The sequence below is a fragment of the Podarcis muralis genome, chromosome 2, assembly GCF_964188315.1.
Source record: "Podarcis muralis chromosome 2, rPodMur119.hap1.1, whole genome shotgun sequence".
Classification (NCBI taxonomy): Eukaryota; Metazoa; Chordata; class Lepidosauria; order Squamata; family Lacertidae; genus Podarcis; species Podarcis muralis.
The window spans coordinates 1,720,471-1,738,124 of NC_135656.1; the positions used below are offsets into that span (position 1 = coordinate 1,720,471).

At 47.9% G+C, this 17,654-nt stretch overlaps 1 protein-coding gene across 5 annotated transcripts in view; it reads right to left on the bottom strand.

The window, feature by feature from the left end:
- Nucleotides 1-10,305: 10,305 nt before the first annotated feature.
- The window catches only part of COL5A3 (collagen type V alpha 3 chain), a 125,305-nt gene continuing 117,956 nt past the window's right edge, over nt 10,306-17,654 (bottom strand). For 4 of the 5 annotated variants that reach the window (XM_028721183.2, XM_028721181.2, XM_077923724.1 and 1 more), the window contains 7 exons: nt 17,519-17,554; nt 16,825-16,878; nt 16,444-16,702; nt 14,781-14,893; nt 14,489-14,557; nt 14,037-14,273; nt 10,306-11,860 (listed from right to left, as the gene is read on the bottom strand). In XM_028721183.2, coding sequence (XP_028577016.2) covers nt 11,714-11,860; nt 14,037-14,273; nt 14,489-14,557; nt 14,781-14,893; nt 16,444-16,702; nt 16,825-16,878; nt 17,519-17,554 — 915 coding nt within the window. In that variant the 3' untranslated portion in view covers nt 10,306-11,713. The remainder of the gene's footprint in view (nt 11,861-14,036; nt 14,274-14,488; nt 14,558-14,780; nt 14,894-16,443; nt 16,703-16,824; nt 16,879-17,518; nt 17,555-17,654) is intronic. The other variant, XM_028721182.2, reaches the window with a different exon arrangement.

A 17,654-nucleotide genomic window follows, 5' to 3' on the forward strand; every position in this document is an offset into this window, starting at 1 on the left:
GTCACCCCTCTCAGTGCTGACACCCAGGGCAGCTGGCCCCCACCGCACCCCCTTCCTTCACCCCTGCAGGGGCCTATACAGCATCTTCACTTGCTGAAAAAAGACTCTCTCTAATACTGCTCTTTATGGCCACCGCTGACCTGTCTTTATTATGCCAATAAGATAGGCAATCCGGGCTCCAGAACCATAAAACAAGCCACTCTGGAAGTCTGAAACAATCAGCTGCTGCAGGGTTGGTAGGAAAGGAGAATGAATTTGGGCTTCCTCTGGGCTGATCCGGGCAAAAGGTTCTCTTCTGAGCATGCTGCTAAATAATCCAGAAAGTCGCATCCATAAAAAAAAGAGTGCAATATTTATTTAGTGAAATATTTTATTACTACAGGGGAGGAGAAAGAAAATGTAGTGCAATGCTTAATGAAAGGGAGGGTAGTTTCAGCAGGTGTCAGATTCCTTTCATCACAGCTTGGTTTGTGTAGAATTACCAAAGCAGGCCGACAAATGTATTGTTCCATGAGAACCTTTGTGCAAAGAGTTCCAGAAGGCACTGACTGCATACAATCAAGGCTTCCCAAGCCTTGGGCAGTCTGAGAAGCCCATGTGTTCCCCATGTAAAGATTAGTCTAATTCAGAGAGACAGAAGGGTATAGCCAACAAAGCTCTACGCAAAGTGGCCCCGTTGAAACAAATAGCAGTCCACAAATGACAGGGCGCACACACCACAGGGGCCTTCTGGTCTTCTGCCACTTAAGGCATGGGAGCCCTGTGGTTTGTGCACCCTGTCATTTGTGAACTGCTTCTCCTTTTTGAATCTTAACAGAGAGTTCCTGAGAAGCTATGATTATTGGTGGCTGGATGCTGGGAAGTTGTGTGCTGCTGGTGATGCAGTACTAAGCTCCCACATGGACAGAAGGCTCAGAAATCATCAGCATGCAGGAATGTTACCTGCTGCCTTCATCCTGCTCAGGAATACAAATTTCACTCGGCCCTTGGCTTTGGTTTGCACATTAATAGCCATTCCCCCCCCCCCCCACACACACACTTGCAGCTAGCGGAAGTTTTTGAATATTCAACGCCTGCCAGACTTTCCACTGCAAATGTTTGGGGAAGGTGATTGGCCTGTGAACTTGCACAGGTTTGGGAAAATGTGTTGAGCAAGCAACTTCTATTTTGGATGTGGGGAGGGGGGGGGAATCACCCTGAACAGTGCAGCTGAAAGATTTATGAAGGTCAGTCTTGATCTTTTCTTCCCCCATAATACAGGAACCATTCTCTGTCAGGACTGAGAATGGGACACAGGTGTCTTGGTGGCTTCTCTGCTTGCTAGCCCAGAGAGTTTTTCAAAGTCATGTCAGAGTTCAGAATCAGCCCATCTGAGGGGGTGGGGAGAAGAAGAAGAAGAAGAAGAAGAAGAAGAGTTTGGATTTGATATCCCGCTTTATCACTACCTGAAGGAGTCTCAAAGCGGCTGACGTTCTCCTTTCCCTTCTTCCCCCACATCAAACACTCTGTGAGGTGAGTGGGGCTGAGAGACTTTAGAGAAGTGTGACTAGCCCAAGGTCACCCAGCAGCTGCATGTGGAGGAGCGGAGACGCGAACCCGGTTCACCAGATTACGAGTCTCTTAACCACTACACCACACTGGCCCACCAGAACTGTAGCATAGTGGTAGAGCACCTCTTTGGCATTTAAGAGGTCCTGGTTTCAGTGCCTGCCTGCTTAGAAAAACACACACATCCCAGCTGAATAAAGCTCTGGTAGCAAGTAATGTAATAGAAGACCTTTCTGCACCTGGAGAGCACCTGGAAGTTCCAGAAGGAAATACTGGGGCCACATTCACCCCATACACTTAAAGCATTATGATACCACTTTAAACACTCATGGCTTCCCTCAAAGAATTCTGGGAACTGTAGTTTATTAAGGATGCTGAGAGTTGTTAGGAGATGCCTATTCCCCTCACTCAGCTACAGTTCCCAGAGTGGCTGAACCATCAATCCCTCTTCCAAGGAGCTCTGGAAATTGTAGCTCTGTGAGCAGAATAGGGGCCTCCAAACATCTCTCAGCACCCATAACAAACTACAGCTCCCAGAATTACTTTTAAAAGAGGACTCAGTATTCTACTTATTATATTTGTATTTGTTGTAGCCCCTATTTTATTGTACTGTATTAAGAAAAACTTAAAATCTTATGGTAAACCCAGAATTCTTTGGGGAAGTCACGGCTGTGTAAAGTAGTATCAAAGAGCTCTTAATGAATGGTGTGAATGAGGCCTGGGATAGAGGACTTGACCTGGTTTAAGGCAGCTTCTGTTGTTCACAGCATCACTTGTGGAAGTTAGAGGTGTCTCTGTGTAATTGCACAGAATTCCCAATGCCAAATAATGGGTGGCATCTAACAGCACATCTATAACAGCACATCTAACAGCACATCTGTCAGAGCTGCCTCAGGTCCCATCTCACAGAGGACCAACGCCAGTTCGTTGTTATATAAAATAGTCTTTATTGAAGTTCAGTTTCTCATTTACAGCCACGGCGCGCAGCTCTACTTCTTAAACCCTAGACCGCCGAAGCTCCGTCTGAGTCTCCTCCCCCCAGACACCAGTTTAAGACCCTAGCCTTGCTCCACCTCTTTCTCTGTTCCCTCCTCCTCTGGGTCCGCTTGTCCGCTGAGGTCTTGCCCTTCCTAGACTCTTCTGACGCTGAGTCCCCTGAGTCTTCCCCCTCCCTCCGGCAGGCTTTAGGACCTGGTTCCCAATCCAGGTTTTCTGCTGTCCCGCGCGCCTGTACATTTGAACTTGGCGCGCGCGCCCAGCCTGCTACCTTCCTTCTGACCATTATACTGCTCCTGTCGCTGCTTCCCTCTTCAGGGATGCTAGCTGGGCCTGACTCCTCCTCCCTGCTTGCCGGAGGAGACGCTGACTCTGACCTATGGGGCTCTTCCCCCCCCCCCCCACTACGCTCTGGTGGGGAAGCTGGTCCTGATTTCCAGCTACTGCTTTGGGAGTCTCCGCTGGCCCCCTGCTTCTGGTGTGTCCCCCCTGGGACTCCCCTTGCCCTGGCCATTGGCGCCCCCTTCTGGGAATCTTCTGATTCACTGGAGAGGCTCATGGAATCTCTCGGGTCACTGTCATTCTGCCCTCCGCTGCCCTCAGATTCCTCCCCCTCGCTCTGCATTTCCTCTCTCCCCTGTGCCTCTGCTCCTGAGCCCCTGACAACATCTATAAATATGGGTGGCATCTAACAGCACATCTATAACCTAACATTTAAAGTACTATTGCACCACTTTTGCAATCATGGCTTCTGAAAAAACAAACCAACATGGGAACTGTAGTTTGTCATGGTTGCTGGGAATTGTAGTTCTGTGAGAGGGTCTCCTAACGATTCTCAGCACCCTTAACTAACTACAGTTCCCAGGATTATTTGTGGGAAGCTGTTAAGTGGTATAGGTAAAGGGACCCCTGACCATAAGGACCAGTCGTGACCGACTCTGGGGTTGCGTCGCTCATTTCACTTTACTGGCCAAGGGAGCTTCCATGTCATGTGGCCAGCATGACTAAGCCGCTTCTGGCAAACCAGAGCAGTGCACAGAAATGCCATTTACCTTCCTGCCAGAGCGGTACTTATTTATCTACTTGTGCTTTGACATGCTTTCGAACTGCTAGGTTGGCAGGAGCAAGGACTGAGCAACGGGAGTTCACCCCGTCACGGGGATTCAAACTGCTGACCTTCCGATCGGCAAGGCTCTGTGGTTTAGACCACAGCACCCCCCACGTCCTGTTAAGTGGTATAAGAGTGCTTTAAATGCAGCTAGCTAACTCAAACAGTACATGCATTTTTTGTGGCTGTGTGAGCTAACCATAGCCTCGGGGCACATTATACATATACTTAAGTATCATCTAAGTTTGCACCTTTGTAAGGCATCAGGAGTTCAAACTTGAATAAAATAGGGGTGGGGCGGCCCAGGTAAGTCCTGCCCTGCATCATCAATCACAAGACACAGTGCACACACACCATTTGAATGGTAATGCCTGTCAACTGGGGGGGGGGCTCAAAAATTTTATTGTGGGGGTGAAAGTACCTTGGCCCCTAGGAGTTGACTCCTATGTAAGGCATTCACTCAAGCTAATAAGGGTGGCTGGCTTCATCTGGATCCAGTCTCTGAGTATATAAGTAAGGAGGCCTGAGGCTTGCCTAGGAAGCCACTTCTTTGTCAGTTCTCCCTCCCTCCCTACTTGGCTGGTATGTGTTGCCATGATAAGACCTGGCTATGGACTCTGTCAATCACCAAATTCAGGACTGAGTTGGAATTTTCCCACTTGGCAAATTGGCTTCAGCCCTGTGGCTTTTGCCATCATAGCAATCATCACAACTCTGACAATTTAGGTACTGGATAGCCATAGTCTTGCATGGAGGGGAGGTTGTAGTCTCTGCCTGCTTCTCTGAAAAATGGGGTATCCCATTAAAGGGATCAAGGGTGATGCTTCTGTCCAGATGTCCAGGCGGGGGCAAGGATGACAGCACAGCCCAGGAGCAATCCAGCGAGGGAGCCACTCCTTGATGTAGCTCAAGAACTCCCTCACTTCCGATTGACCCCAAATAAATATCCTTCCAGCAGGCCGGTCAGAAATGGTTGGTTCTACCCAATGCCTGTAGCCAATAATGTTGTCTTATTTGACCCAAATACTAGTTGTCATGTTTTATTATTCATTGGTTTTAAGGTGGTCTGTAGGATGGGGGCGCCTGGGCACACAAGGTGTCTCCCAAGAGAAGGAATGCTGCAAAACAGTAGCTCTTGTTGCAGAAGCATGGGGAAGGCTGTCATTGTATGCCCTAAAATTAAATCCAACTTTAAGAGTGAAGCATGTCTCTTTCAATACAGGAAAAAACCCCAACCATTGCGTCTCTGAACTAGCAGGAATTTGGGAAATGCTGCTTTAATTACTCTGTTGTACCCATAGCCAAGGGATGGCTCATGTAGGAATTCACTGAATTTTGATATTTGGGTCAAAAGTAGCACTGCAGGGTAGAAATATTCCCCATCCCAACCTTCTTAATTTTTAAAGCATATTCACATTTTTCTGATTCTGAATGCTGCTCTCACTTCTGTTATCTGGTCTGCCTTGGCGCCATTCGCCCCCTGCTTTCTCTTTACTGCTTCTTTATTCTTCTTGCATGAGTCCTGGTCCCATCATGTGAATGGGAACATGTGGCAACAGACACATCTAATCAGATCTAGTTAGGGGACGACTTCACTGAGGACAAATAAAGTCAGTTGAAGAGCTAGTGAGGACAATCTAAATGAAGGCAAATATCTTCTCCTCAAGCATTGGGTGTGGGGGAGCAGTATCTGCTGCTGCTGGAAGTGTTAATGAAATAGAGCGAGCACTTCCAGTTCAGATCTGGGAAGAATCCCATATGTGAATTAGCTGCTTCAGTAGCTCCTTCAAACATTCCTGGTTATTGATAGCTGATAAAATGGTGATTCCTTCCCCTTCTCTTTCTGTGAATGCCTATGTGGAATCAAAGTAGTACAGTGGATGGAGTGTTGCATTTGGACCAGAGATTTGTGTTCAAATCCACTCCCAATCCTGATGCTCAACCCGTGTGAGCCTGAGTAAGTCATCTCTCAGATTAGCCTACTTTATATGATTGTTGCAGAGATGAATAGGGTGACTTCCATGTACAATTCTCCTGTGATAGAAGATAATGATGGGTGCAATTATGGAAAATTATTCATATTAATGAGTATAGGGCTAGAGCAACCTCCCCCAAAGTATTGCCCTCCAGATGTTGATGTACTACAACACCCATCAATGCCAGCCAGCATAGCCAGTAGCCAGGGATGATGGGAACTGCAGTCCAACAACGCCTGAAAAGCCACAGGTTCTTTATCCCTGCACTAAGCCTTAGTAACTAAGAGGAGTCCTTGTGTGAGTGGATGTGGAAGTCAGGTCATGCTGCAGTCAAGATTTATTTGAAATTTCAAGGGGGAAAGTGTCAGATTAGTTGCACAATGACAGTCCTCTGCTTTGGAAAGACTCTTTTAAAACATCCTTGTTCTATGCATGACTGGAGTGATCAGACACACAATTTAAAATGCCCCTGATGTGCTTGGGGTCAGGTGTCATTTTTTAAAGGGAAGCATGTCATTATAAGTCATGATTTGATAGCACAGAAAGAGGCTTTGCTTGAAAGGGAATCTCTCTCAGATATCCTTTGTCATACATGGCCAGGGTCACTTTAGATTGTGAATGGCAGGAGTAACCAGGTATCCTGAATGGAAACACTGGATGTTTTACCAGTTCCTTACCACTGATTTCCCCCTCCTCCCACCTGCATGAAAAGTTAAAGCTTATAGTCCTCTTCCAAGGTCATATAAATGAGGCTTTTTCTTAACTAGATGCTGTTAGGGGTTATGTATTGATGGACTGGACTTATAACCCACACCATCCCCAAGCGGGTAAGTAGGTGGTGACCATTTTAGACTTATCCAATTGACATCTGATCACCTCTGCAGGGGTCCTTTTGGACCCAAAAGAAGGCGTAATGAGGCATAATGGGGGGTGGGATGAGGCATAATGGGTCACTCTTATGCACACTTCGCTGACCAGGAGCAGGAACAGAACCCCTGTGTGAAATGGTTGCTGCCTGTATATATAGCAGTTTGGGGTTGTTCAACTGGCAAGAGGAACCTGGGAAGGTAGAAACTGGAAAGAGGAACCTTGAGATGTAACTTGGAGGAAAAGATTGAACCCCCCTCCTGCAGACCTGATCCAAATTGGGTCACCCACAGATGCATCTGCTATTAACAAATACAAACTGTGGATAACATGAATCAACAGTGTGATGCAGCAGCAAAAAAGCTAATGCTATTCTAGGCTGCATCAACAGCAGTCTAGTGTCCAGATTAAGGAAAGTACCGGTAATAGTACTGTTCTGCCTTTGTCAGACCACACCTGGAATGCTGTGTCCAATTCTGGGCACCACAATTTAAGATGGGTGTTGACAAGCTGGAAGGTGTGCAGAATAGTTGCACTTGAAGGAGCTGAGTATGTTTAGCTTGGATAAGAGGAGACTGAGAGGAGATAGGAAAGACAATATCTCAAGGGCTGTCACATGGAAGATGGAGTCAGCTTGTTTTCTCCTGCTCTGGAGGGTAGGACGCAAACCAATGGCTTTGATACGGAAGGAGGAGGGGGGGGCCACCCACCTTCCCCTCCATCGCTTTCTGAAGGGGCCCGAGGCGATGACCTCGATAGTGCCCAACTCTGCCTAGAACCCTCAGCCCCCACACCGTTGCACAAGCACCACACTATACCCCTGCCTTGTTAATAAAAGGCTCTCTTTCCTATTTCTATACAGGCGAAATAAGCCCCGTCTTTCTTATACCTTCCTCTCGCTCTATTTCTTACGTGAGTAGACCGCATCATAATGTATCCCCATTCACTATACTGAGCTGCGCTTTAGCCAATCACAGCCATGCATTCGCCCTGCAGAAGCTAGCTCAGGGAGCTACTGCACGCCTCATTTCACTCCTGACAAGCTGCTGACGGCCCCCCACTGTGAGAACAATGGATCCGAAACCAGAGACCTCGTAAAACTGTCAAAATCTTGTTACAATGTATCCATTCTTGCTACAATGTGTCCATTCTGTTTCCGCTCTTGATCACCAATACGGGATGGGTCGGAAAACATAGAAAACCTTTGGAAATTGATATAAAATCGACCATAACTCCGATTTCTTAGCTCTTGGTGTCATTCAACTCAGCTCCCTTTGGACTCCATGATGTCACCCCTACCTCCATAATCCCCGAAACGGCAGGGCACGTACACAGGAACTTCTTAATCCTGTCGGATCGTTTCGCCTAACCTTTCCTCCGGGCAATATTAGGTGACAGACGATGCATATCTCTGACCCATTGTCTTGCCACCACCGATACTCAATAAATGTTTACTTATGTATATATCTCGCTCTACATATTCCCCCTCCCTTATCTCAAATGTTAATTAATGTAACCCCACCCTTCCTTAATATATTCATGACGTGTGAAATATATTCATGATGTAACCTGTGAAACCCAACCTTCCCATAATGTATTCATGACGTTTCGTGCACTGTATTCTGGGACTTGGAGGGAACTTTTAAAAGTTTCTGTCGCCCCATTCTCGGGGTTCAATCTCGTTTTGAACCTGTTGCGCAATAAACTTGGATCTTCGTATCTTGCTCCTGTGTCTGGCTGAGCTCCCTTTTCTCCGCAAGGACCCGCGGACTCTGTCCGACGAGCTGGGTGGCAGGGCAAATACGCACCCAGATTTTCCGTAACAGCTTCAAGTTACAAGATAGGAAATTCTGACTAAACGTCAGGAAGAACTTTCTGACAGTAAGAGCTGTTTGACAGGGGAATGGCATCCCAGGAGGTTGTGGACTCTCCTTCTTTGGAGATTTTAAGCAGAGGTTGGATGGCCATCTGTCATGGATGCTTTAGTGGATTTTCCTGCATTACAGGTGGTCGGACTAGATGACCCTTGGGGTCCCTTTCAACTCTACCATTCTATGATTCTATGCCCATAAGCCTCACTCCCAATTCCCTCACACATGATATCCACATACACACATTGTCCTGGCCAAACCCTGTGTTGAAAAGGGAAGATCTGCAAGTCCCTTCAATCCATGTTGCTTATATGCCAGAAGAACATTATGTTCAGTGAAGAATCCTGATTTTGTAAGTGTCCCAGATCACATGGAGATTTCTACCTGTATTCAAGGAAATGCCAATACAGGGATGTTTGGGGATGCACAAGGGCCCTGGGGGTGGGTGCACCTCATCCGCAAATACAATGTTCATGTGCTCACGCAGATGACTGAACACAACTGCCTCTGCCTCTGATTGGAAGCACTGCCATCTTCTCTCTCTTTAAAAAAAAAATACACTTTGTAAGGTCATGTCCTGGTGTTAAAAAGAAAAATGAGCTCTTCTGAATCCTGATTGCAATTAAGCCCCAAGAATTGCAAAAAAATGAATAAAATGAGCAAGTTCAGGAAAGTGAAGGAAGTGACAGAAAAGAAATATTAGAATTTAGGCCTCTATCTACTGAAATATTCATGTCACAGTTAACTGCTAAAACTAACATAGACAGCCCAGCTTGGAGAGATGGATTTGTCCTACATCACATCTTTTGTAAGAGAGGCATTCTGCAGTGGAACTTGCCATGGGGAGGGTGGGAATGAGAGAGAATCCTAAGTTTTAGCATGTTTGTTCATGCCTGCTCATAGCCACTGTTCCCCATATGCTGCTTCCTCCCACTGCTTTCGCTGCCAATAGGGAATCCTGCCATGAATATGACATTGACCTCACAGTGCTATTTAGCCAATCAAATCTGGCCATGGACTGACATCACAGAGTGCATATAAAGCCCTCAATTTACCTCCCGCTGAATAGGAGAAGGACAGACAGAATGTAACTCTCTTCCTAACAGCGCTCCCTGCTGTGACATTTGTCTACTGGCATTTCACTTCTCCTAAATCCTCTCTGGTTGTGCATAGTTACCCATGATGGGGGGAAAAATAAGAAGAGGAGCAGGTGCATTGTTTGTGTAAATAACTCCGGGGTGTACTTTGGTAATTTTTGGTAATATGGCACCCTGAGCGAGGCCAAAATTTGGCACCCCAAATGGATCTTTTCAATTATGGATCTTCTCAATTTTGCACCCACCTCAGCTTGGTGCCCTGGGTGGTGGGAACTACCCCTACCACCCTAAATCTTGCACTGTCCTCTTCCATTTTACTTCAGCACTTGTGCTCACCTCCCAAGGAAGCTATTTTAGCCATGGACTTAAACTTATCTGTCAAGTCCTGCCAATACAAGTGGTGCTGGTGCAGCAAGTATAGCCACCCTCTGAACTCTGGGGGGGGGGAAGCACAGGGGTACGGGATCTTCGGTCCTCCAGGTATGGTTGAACTTCACTCCCATCAGCCCTAGCCGCTGTGGCCAAGGAGCAAGGAGAGTTGGAGTCTAGCAATATCTGAAGGAAAAAAGGTTCCCTATCCCTGACTTAGAAAATAGCCCCATGTCTTGAGAAAGGAAAACACATCTGCTTTTAATCAAACAGAATCCTTGTTACCAAGCAAAAGAACAGGGAAGCCAAGAGGTCATCTGCAATGTTTTTGTCATTCCAGAAAGCCAACAGGCAAGGAAACCATCCCGGAAGCCTTTCTATCTAGCTTTGAGTTCTGTTTTTGCACCTAGGCAGTCTTGGCTTGGCTGGTGTCTCTCGAACAGCCAGCTGGCACAAAAACAGTGGGGCAGTCACACGCTCTGAGGATTTTAATACAGATTGTTAGATGATACAATAACACACACGCACACACGCTCACAGATAAACACACATATCCACTTGGCGCCACAGCCTGAGATACAAAGAAAAAGCATACAAATAAAGGCTTTTAGCACCAGAGTTTGAAGGGAGGTCAGTGCCAAGGGATGAGTGTGGGACAGCACAGAAAGCAAACATTTCAGACTTTTGTCCTGCGTCCACTCTCAGGAGCTTTGGTCAACAGGAAGCTGGCAGACATTCAGGTTCTTTGATAGTTGGGAACTAACTAGCACCATATCATCACCCTTCCACAGAAGGACAGGAATGTCAGAATCGCTAGCCATATCTTTCAGGCATCTGTCAAAAGTGGAGAGAGGGCCTAGAGAACAGAACCCAGAATTCTTCACTCTCTGCCCAGCATGGACGGAATGATAGACAAGGGTGATAAGGGGATAGAGAGCTTCCTCTTATTTCCTATTCCCAGCATGAAAGTTCACAGCTGGGATTATTATAAGGACTAAAAGTGTGTGTGGGGGGGGGAATACTCAGCCCCCCTCAGCTCCCCAGACTTTGTGTTGTGTGCTACATGGGTACCATCTGGCACCAGAGCAGAAATAGACAAGAGTTAATAATGGTCAAAATGGGGTACAGACTCCAAGCATCTAGGCATTTCTTGGTTGGCTGGGCCCCTCCCTGTCCCACTAGTCCCTAGAAGATCTTAAGAGGTTCTGTTGGGCCCAAATTATCCAATCTAAGTTGGATACCATTGTCATGCCTGGACACATATCTTTCAGTTAAACTGAGCTCAAAAGGGAGAGCATAGAAGCTCTGGATCACCTATGATCAGTCCTTAAGTCTTGGGTAAGATTCGAACCTGAATCCTGTTCTGTGATCACCCAAGGAAGTCTTCCTTTCCCCTTATTCAGTTTGCACTGTGCCCATGTCCATTCACAGGAAGCTGTACAGATAGAATGGTCCTGAAGTCTCAGGTTACAAGATACTTTGGGCAAAGTCTTAATGCCCCTGGGAACTTTATTTGGGGGGCAGGGGCAGGAGGTCAGCAGTGTGGGATGCGGTCTCCATTGCCCCCATCCCTGCAGGTGGCCAGTGCTGAGCAGTCAGTCCAGTGCTTCACTAAGGCGGCATAATAGCACCATTTGTCGGGGCTGCAGAAAGGGAGGGCCCTGGCTCAGTCTGGGCCCTGCTTTGCTCCCCAAGAGTCACAGCCCCAAGGGGACCTTGGCCGCATAAATAGGAGGCTGTCATCTGGTTAAATACAACGGCAGGTCTTTCCAGGGCTGGCTCATCTCCCACGCCCAACTTCAGGGAGAATGGAGCATTTTAGCTCTCTCTCTTTCCCCAGGGGTGGTTCCACAGTCTAGAGGGAGCTGTCCATCTTCAGGCTCAGCCGCTGAAGCAGACAGGCCCAAGCTCAAAGCCAAACTTCTGGTTGGTGTCCCCGAAATCCTGAACAGCCACATCGGCCAATGGAAGCTGCTCCACGCGTTGTGTCACAACCTGCAGAACTGTCCGCTCCTGGCCTTTGCGTACCTGGAGGAGTAGAGAAGAGAACGTCAGGAGCCAAATCTTGGGGGAGGCAGGGGGTGAGAAGCCTGTGTAGAAGCCCTGAGACAGGAGTAAGGAAATCACGTGACAAGGCTGGAAGAGCACATCGGTAGGCAAAGTAGCCACATTGTGGATGCTTGCTGTAGGGAAGTTGCTGGTGGAACAGAGCATGACATGGTTTCACTGGCGGTTTTGGGAAAGGCAAAAGAATTATCTTAGTCAGAGAGCCATAAGATCACTGAGTTAAGGCGGGGGGGGGGGGGCAAGCAGGCAATGGCCTTGAACCCACAAAGACAAGGCGGTCTACTCAGAGAGACAAGGGAGAAAACTATCTAACTATGGAAATAACCAGTGCCAACACACATGCCAGGGCATGTATCTCTCACTGAGAAGGATGAATTGTAGAATTGTAGAGGGGGAATATGTGAGCCTTTTTCTGCGAGACAGAGCAGGCACATCCCCATGAGGAAGAACACTAACAAGCAACCTTTCCATACAGAGCGAAGGACAGTTTGTGACATCACCAGGGAGTCCACCAATCATCTCCTTCTGCTATATTTGCAGGCCCAGGAATTCCAGGCAACAACTGCCAGCTGGCCGAGGTTTCAGAATACAAAACAGATCCGTTAAATCTCAGGCTGTCAGGAAGCTTTAAAAAACCTAGGACACCTGCCAGATGAGGAGTTGACAAGCCTCTAGACAAAGCAGCAGCCAAGAGAAAAGAAAGGTGGGGCCTTTGCCTTGATTTTATCCCAGGTGAGATAAACCAACCTGCAGAGAAATTAAGGCTAGTTACAAAGGTGGTAACTGAACCCTGTGTCTTGACTGTACTTCTTCAGACTACAGGAGAGGGTCATGTCTTCTTCTCTCTTTCCATCTATTTATCTTGCAGGGTTTCTCCAGAGCTAAGCCCTCTGACAAATGCTTTGAGTCTGCCATCAAGCAGAGCACAATAGAAGTCGCAGGAAGTGGGCGGGGTGGGGGTGTGACTTCCTGCTCACCTCAAGCAGCAAAGGTTGTTTGGCCAGACGGTAGTCTCACTTTGCCTTCGTTGTTCAAGGTGTGTGTGCAATTAAGAAAGAGACTGACTAGAGCCCTATTTATAGGAATCCCTGGGTATTTCAGCCACCCCACTCTGCTAATTACCATGGGCCATTCACAGATCACTTTGTTGCTCTAGACCAGGGGTCAGCAAACTTTTTCAGCAGGGGGCCAGTCCACTGTCCCTCAGACCTTGTGGGGGGCCGGACTATATTTTTTTTTGGGGGGGGGGATGAACAAATTCCTATGCCCCACAAAAAACCCAGAGATGCATTTTAAATAAAAGGACACATTCTATTCATGTAAAAATACGCTGATTCCGGGACTGTCCGCGGGCCAGATTGAGAAGGCGATTGGGCAATTTGGCCGAATCTGGCCCCCGGGTCTTAGTTTGCCTACCCATGCTCTAGAGAACTGTGCACTTCACCCCCAGCGCCTAATGATGCTTAAAGGTAAAGGTACCCCTGACCGTTAGGTCCAGTCACGGACGACTCTGAGGTTGCGCGCTCATCTCACTCTATAGGCTGAGGGAGCTGGCCAGCATGACTAAGCCGCTTCTGGCGAACCAGAGCAGCGCACGGAAACACCGTTTACCTTCCTGCCAGAGTGGTACCTATTTATCTACTTGCACTTTGATGTGCTTTCGAACTGCTAGGTTGGCAGGAGCAGGGATTGAGCAACGGGAGCTCACCCCGGGGATTCGAACTGCCAATCTTCTGATCAGCAAGCCCTAGGCTCTGTGGTTTAGACCACAGCACCACCCACGTCCCAAATGCTTAATGATATGTTATTCTAAGCCAGGATTGGTAACCTGTGGCTCTGCAGCTCTCATCCAGCACCAACCAGCAGAGCCAATCTAACATACTGAAATACAGATATTTATAATTACTGGAGAAATGAGATGGAAGAGATCTAATGGGTAAACACATGCAAAAGTGAGATGGACCAGAAAGTGAGCTGCCCATCCGTAAGAGTGACCCTCCCTTTGCAAGTCATGGAGCTCCTCCCAAATCCTGGGCTGAACATCAGGAGGCCCTGAGACAATCTCTAGAGATATATAGGGAAAGGCAAGCCTGACGTGAAGACATGGTCACAGTGGAGCCGAAGGCCAACAACTTACCTGGCAGCCATCATATAAGGCTTGTACAAGGGCTTCTGTGCTGTTGTGCATCAGCTCCACACCATTGAAGGCAAGAAAATGCAAAGCCCGAGTGTGGCTGTTGGTGTCGGCCTCATACCAGGCAGCCACATTTTGGCAGAGGAGGGTGAAGTTTTGGTGTGCAATGGCACTAAGCAGGCGCAGAAATGTGAGCTGGGTAACCTGCATGGGGTTGCCATCTGCATCCACATAGGAGAACTGGTAACAGAAAGAAGGAGATATAGGGGTGGCCTGATTAGGCCAAATGGTGGAAAGCCACTGGGTGCTCTTCCCGCCCCCCAAAGCACACCTCGTGGGGATCCACTTGGGGATTGATCATGGGAGATCATGGGAGATGGGAGAAGCACTGCATGCCCTTCTCAGACTGCTCCTGGGAGTCATCAGGGGTGGCAAAATGGAAGGAAAAGCCCTACCTTCTTGCCCCTCTTGAATGTGCTGAACCAGCTTCCTGGTTGCTCCTTGCTCCAGGCAGCGAGTCGCACCTAGGGACACATTGGTTTCTCATTTTAGGACTTTGAATTCAGGTTCCTGAGCCAGGCATGTATATAAAACCAACCCTTTGCATAGACCTTTCAATGAACAAACCACTTTACAATCCTTATTATATTCATCTAGTCCTCATTCTACTTGTTCACAACATACTATGACCACAGCTTCTGTCCTTTCCCTCGGCCATCCCTATTGATACTGAGCACAACTACTTACTGCCTCAACTTTCTTGTCAGGAAATAAGCAAGTTTCCCCCCCAGCTGTGAAGTTGCAGAAAACTTTGAAGGCATCCCGGCTGCAGCCTTGGTTTGGGTCAATCCAATATTCACCTGAAGAACAACAAATGGACAGGTGTCAGTGCAGGAGAGGCCAGGGAAACCTTAGAGGATGATGATGTTCCCACTGCAACTAGGAGAAGTCAGAGGCCTAAATGAATGCTTGGAGAGTATTTCAACCCCAGAGTTTCTTGAAAGAATCCATGACAGGTAGGTAAAAAGTTTATATCTGCTTTATCTCCTAGATGACAGTCTTCTAATTTTAAGGTTACAAGTGTGGACCACAACAACATGCTGTGGTGCAGAGTGCTTCTCTCCTAGCCACTCAGTCATACCCTTTTCCAGAACACTCCATTCCATTTCTGTCTCCTAAGTTTTCCATTTTCTTCCTTCAGCAGCCAGCCAGCTTTCCATGGCTACTAAGCTTGATTAGTCCTCTTTGATCAATGAGGTTCTCCCCTCACTAGGTGTTTCTTTTCTGCACTCCCATGATAAAAGTGTCTTTTATGGATGTACAGTATTCAAATTCACAGGAAAACTGACACAGCAATTGTGAGATTTCAGGGAGGGTGGCTGGGTCATCACATTTGGATGAATAGCTTTGTTACAGTGGGATGTATTCAATCAAGTTTTATGCACAGTAAACCCACTGGAATGGCCAAGTTAGGTCAATTAATTTAAACTGGTCTACTCTGAGTAAAACATAGTTGACTACTACCCAGAGACCCCTTTAAAATAATTTTTCCAGTGCTGGCTCATGCGAGGCGGTGGTGGGCTACTCTTTCCTCCACCTCTAACCCCCCAGCACCCTGTCTGGTATTTTGCCATGGCTCACACTCTAGTGAGAGCTATAGCTGCCACACTTCTTCTCTCTGAGCCTTGCTGGGAGTGGGCAAACAGGGAGGCCAGCACAGCTTTTGCTTCAAGCCACAAGCTTGAATTTAAAATACTGGAGGGAATGCAAGGGCGGAAGATTGCTAAACCTCTTCCCTTGTAGCTGGATTTAAATAGCTTGTTTTTTTAAAAAAAAAAAAGTTTAAGGACATGCGACTACTGCTAAGGCAAGCACCATGCTCCCAAACCTGCTTGGGGTGGGGTTGGGATTGCACCCACTTGGAGAAATCAACCTTGAAGCTGGGTCAAGGTTTCCTAGCCCAGATAACTTCCCTAGCCCTGACGCACCTCATTTCTTGAAAATATCCAAGAGACGTCACAGTGGTTTCAGATGTGAGCCTTTGCAGGAGAAACCACCCACAGAGTTTTCAGAATCAGCCTTCTCGCTGATATGTTAGTTTTGTAGGTGTAGGGATTTTTCTCCTGCCCCGCTCTCCCGTGGGGATATTTTTCAATCAGGCAATTCCCCCCTGAGTCTGAAATGGGATTACTTATGTAGCACAATCAAAGTGCACACTTTGCAGACTAATGAGAAGAAGGTCCCTGCCCCCATGGCACTTGTAATCTAGCATTCACCACGGGGGAGGCAAGATAAGAAGGCAGGAACAATTTCCTCCTCCTTCCTGCCAGGCTGGAACTGCAACAGGTACAGACCCACTCCCTGCTCCCTGTTTAGCCCTGGTTATGCCCCGGACGATTCTTCATCTCACCATCTGTGAGGTGGGGGTGGCAAAACTGAAGCTCCTTGCAAACCCGGGCTGGGCTCTCCTGAGTGCCCAGTGGACACCGCATTTGCTCCACTTCGTCACGCAAGGAGCTCAGGGCTGCTAGGACCTCTGCCATCCCTTCAGCATCGGGGTCGGCATCCATCTCCCCGGGTGCATCTCCCTGATCCCCGAGCTCCCAGTCGCGGCGGCTCTTGCGGCCGCTCTCCAAAGGCAGGGGCTCCCGCAGCTCAGCAGGTCGACCCTAGGAGTGGGGGAACCAGAAGCAGGGAAGGTGTGACGTAAGGGACAATGGGAGGGGGGGAGGAAGTGGGTGGTGGTGGTCCCACGATAATCCCTTCCTCCTGACTCTCTACCGTCACTCACTGGTGGCCCTGGAGGTCCTGCAGATCCTGGATCACCTTTTGGTCCAATAGGCCCCTGCAGGACAACAGAACAGAGCCTGAGCACAAATTCAGAACCCCTTCATCTCAGTACACATAGACAACGCCTAATGGAAATGGTAGGGGGGGGGACCACTAAGGCCCTGTTCCTGAACACTAAAAACCCCACTTGGCTCCCAAACTTTGGATTTTGTGCCTTTGTTCTCATAAGGTGACAGACCTGCATCTAGGCTGTACTCATGTGGCAATTCTAGCCATTCCCAGGACTGAATGCTCTTGCATACAACAGTATTCCTTCCACAGAGAAAACTAGACTGGAATCCCTCCACCCAATATCTAGTTTTCCTGGTGAAGGGTCTCAATTCATTTGCAATCATGGCAGCTTCAACCAGCAGTGAATAGTGAAAACTTGCCTTTAGAAGCTGGGGAGGGGAACTAAGCAGCATTCCCATGAGTAAGGATTTCAGTGTCCCCGCCCACTGTTTAGATTTTTAGTCCCTTCCTATGGCTACTTGAAGCATAATAAATTATATACCAGCCAACCTATGCAATGTGGGTACATTTATTACCATGATGTAGGCTGAAGAAGCCAGCTCTTTCTACTAGTACATGCAGCCCTGGGGCAAGTTCCCACCTTCCTCTGGCCCACAACACCTGTTGGAACTGGAGCTACTCACTGGTGAGCCTTTGCTGCCTTTTTGTCCCAGAGGTCCCTGAGGAGATAGAAAAGGAGTGGATGAGTGAAAGGGAGCTTGCAGGGCACCCTGTGTCTGGTGAGAAGCAAGGAGGGGGTTGTGCATCAAGGGGGATTAG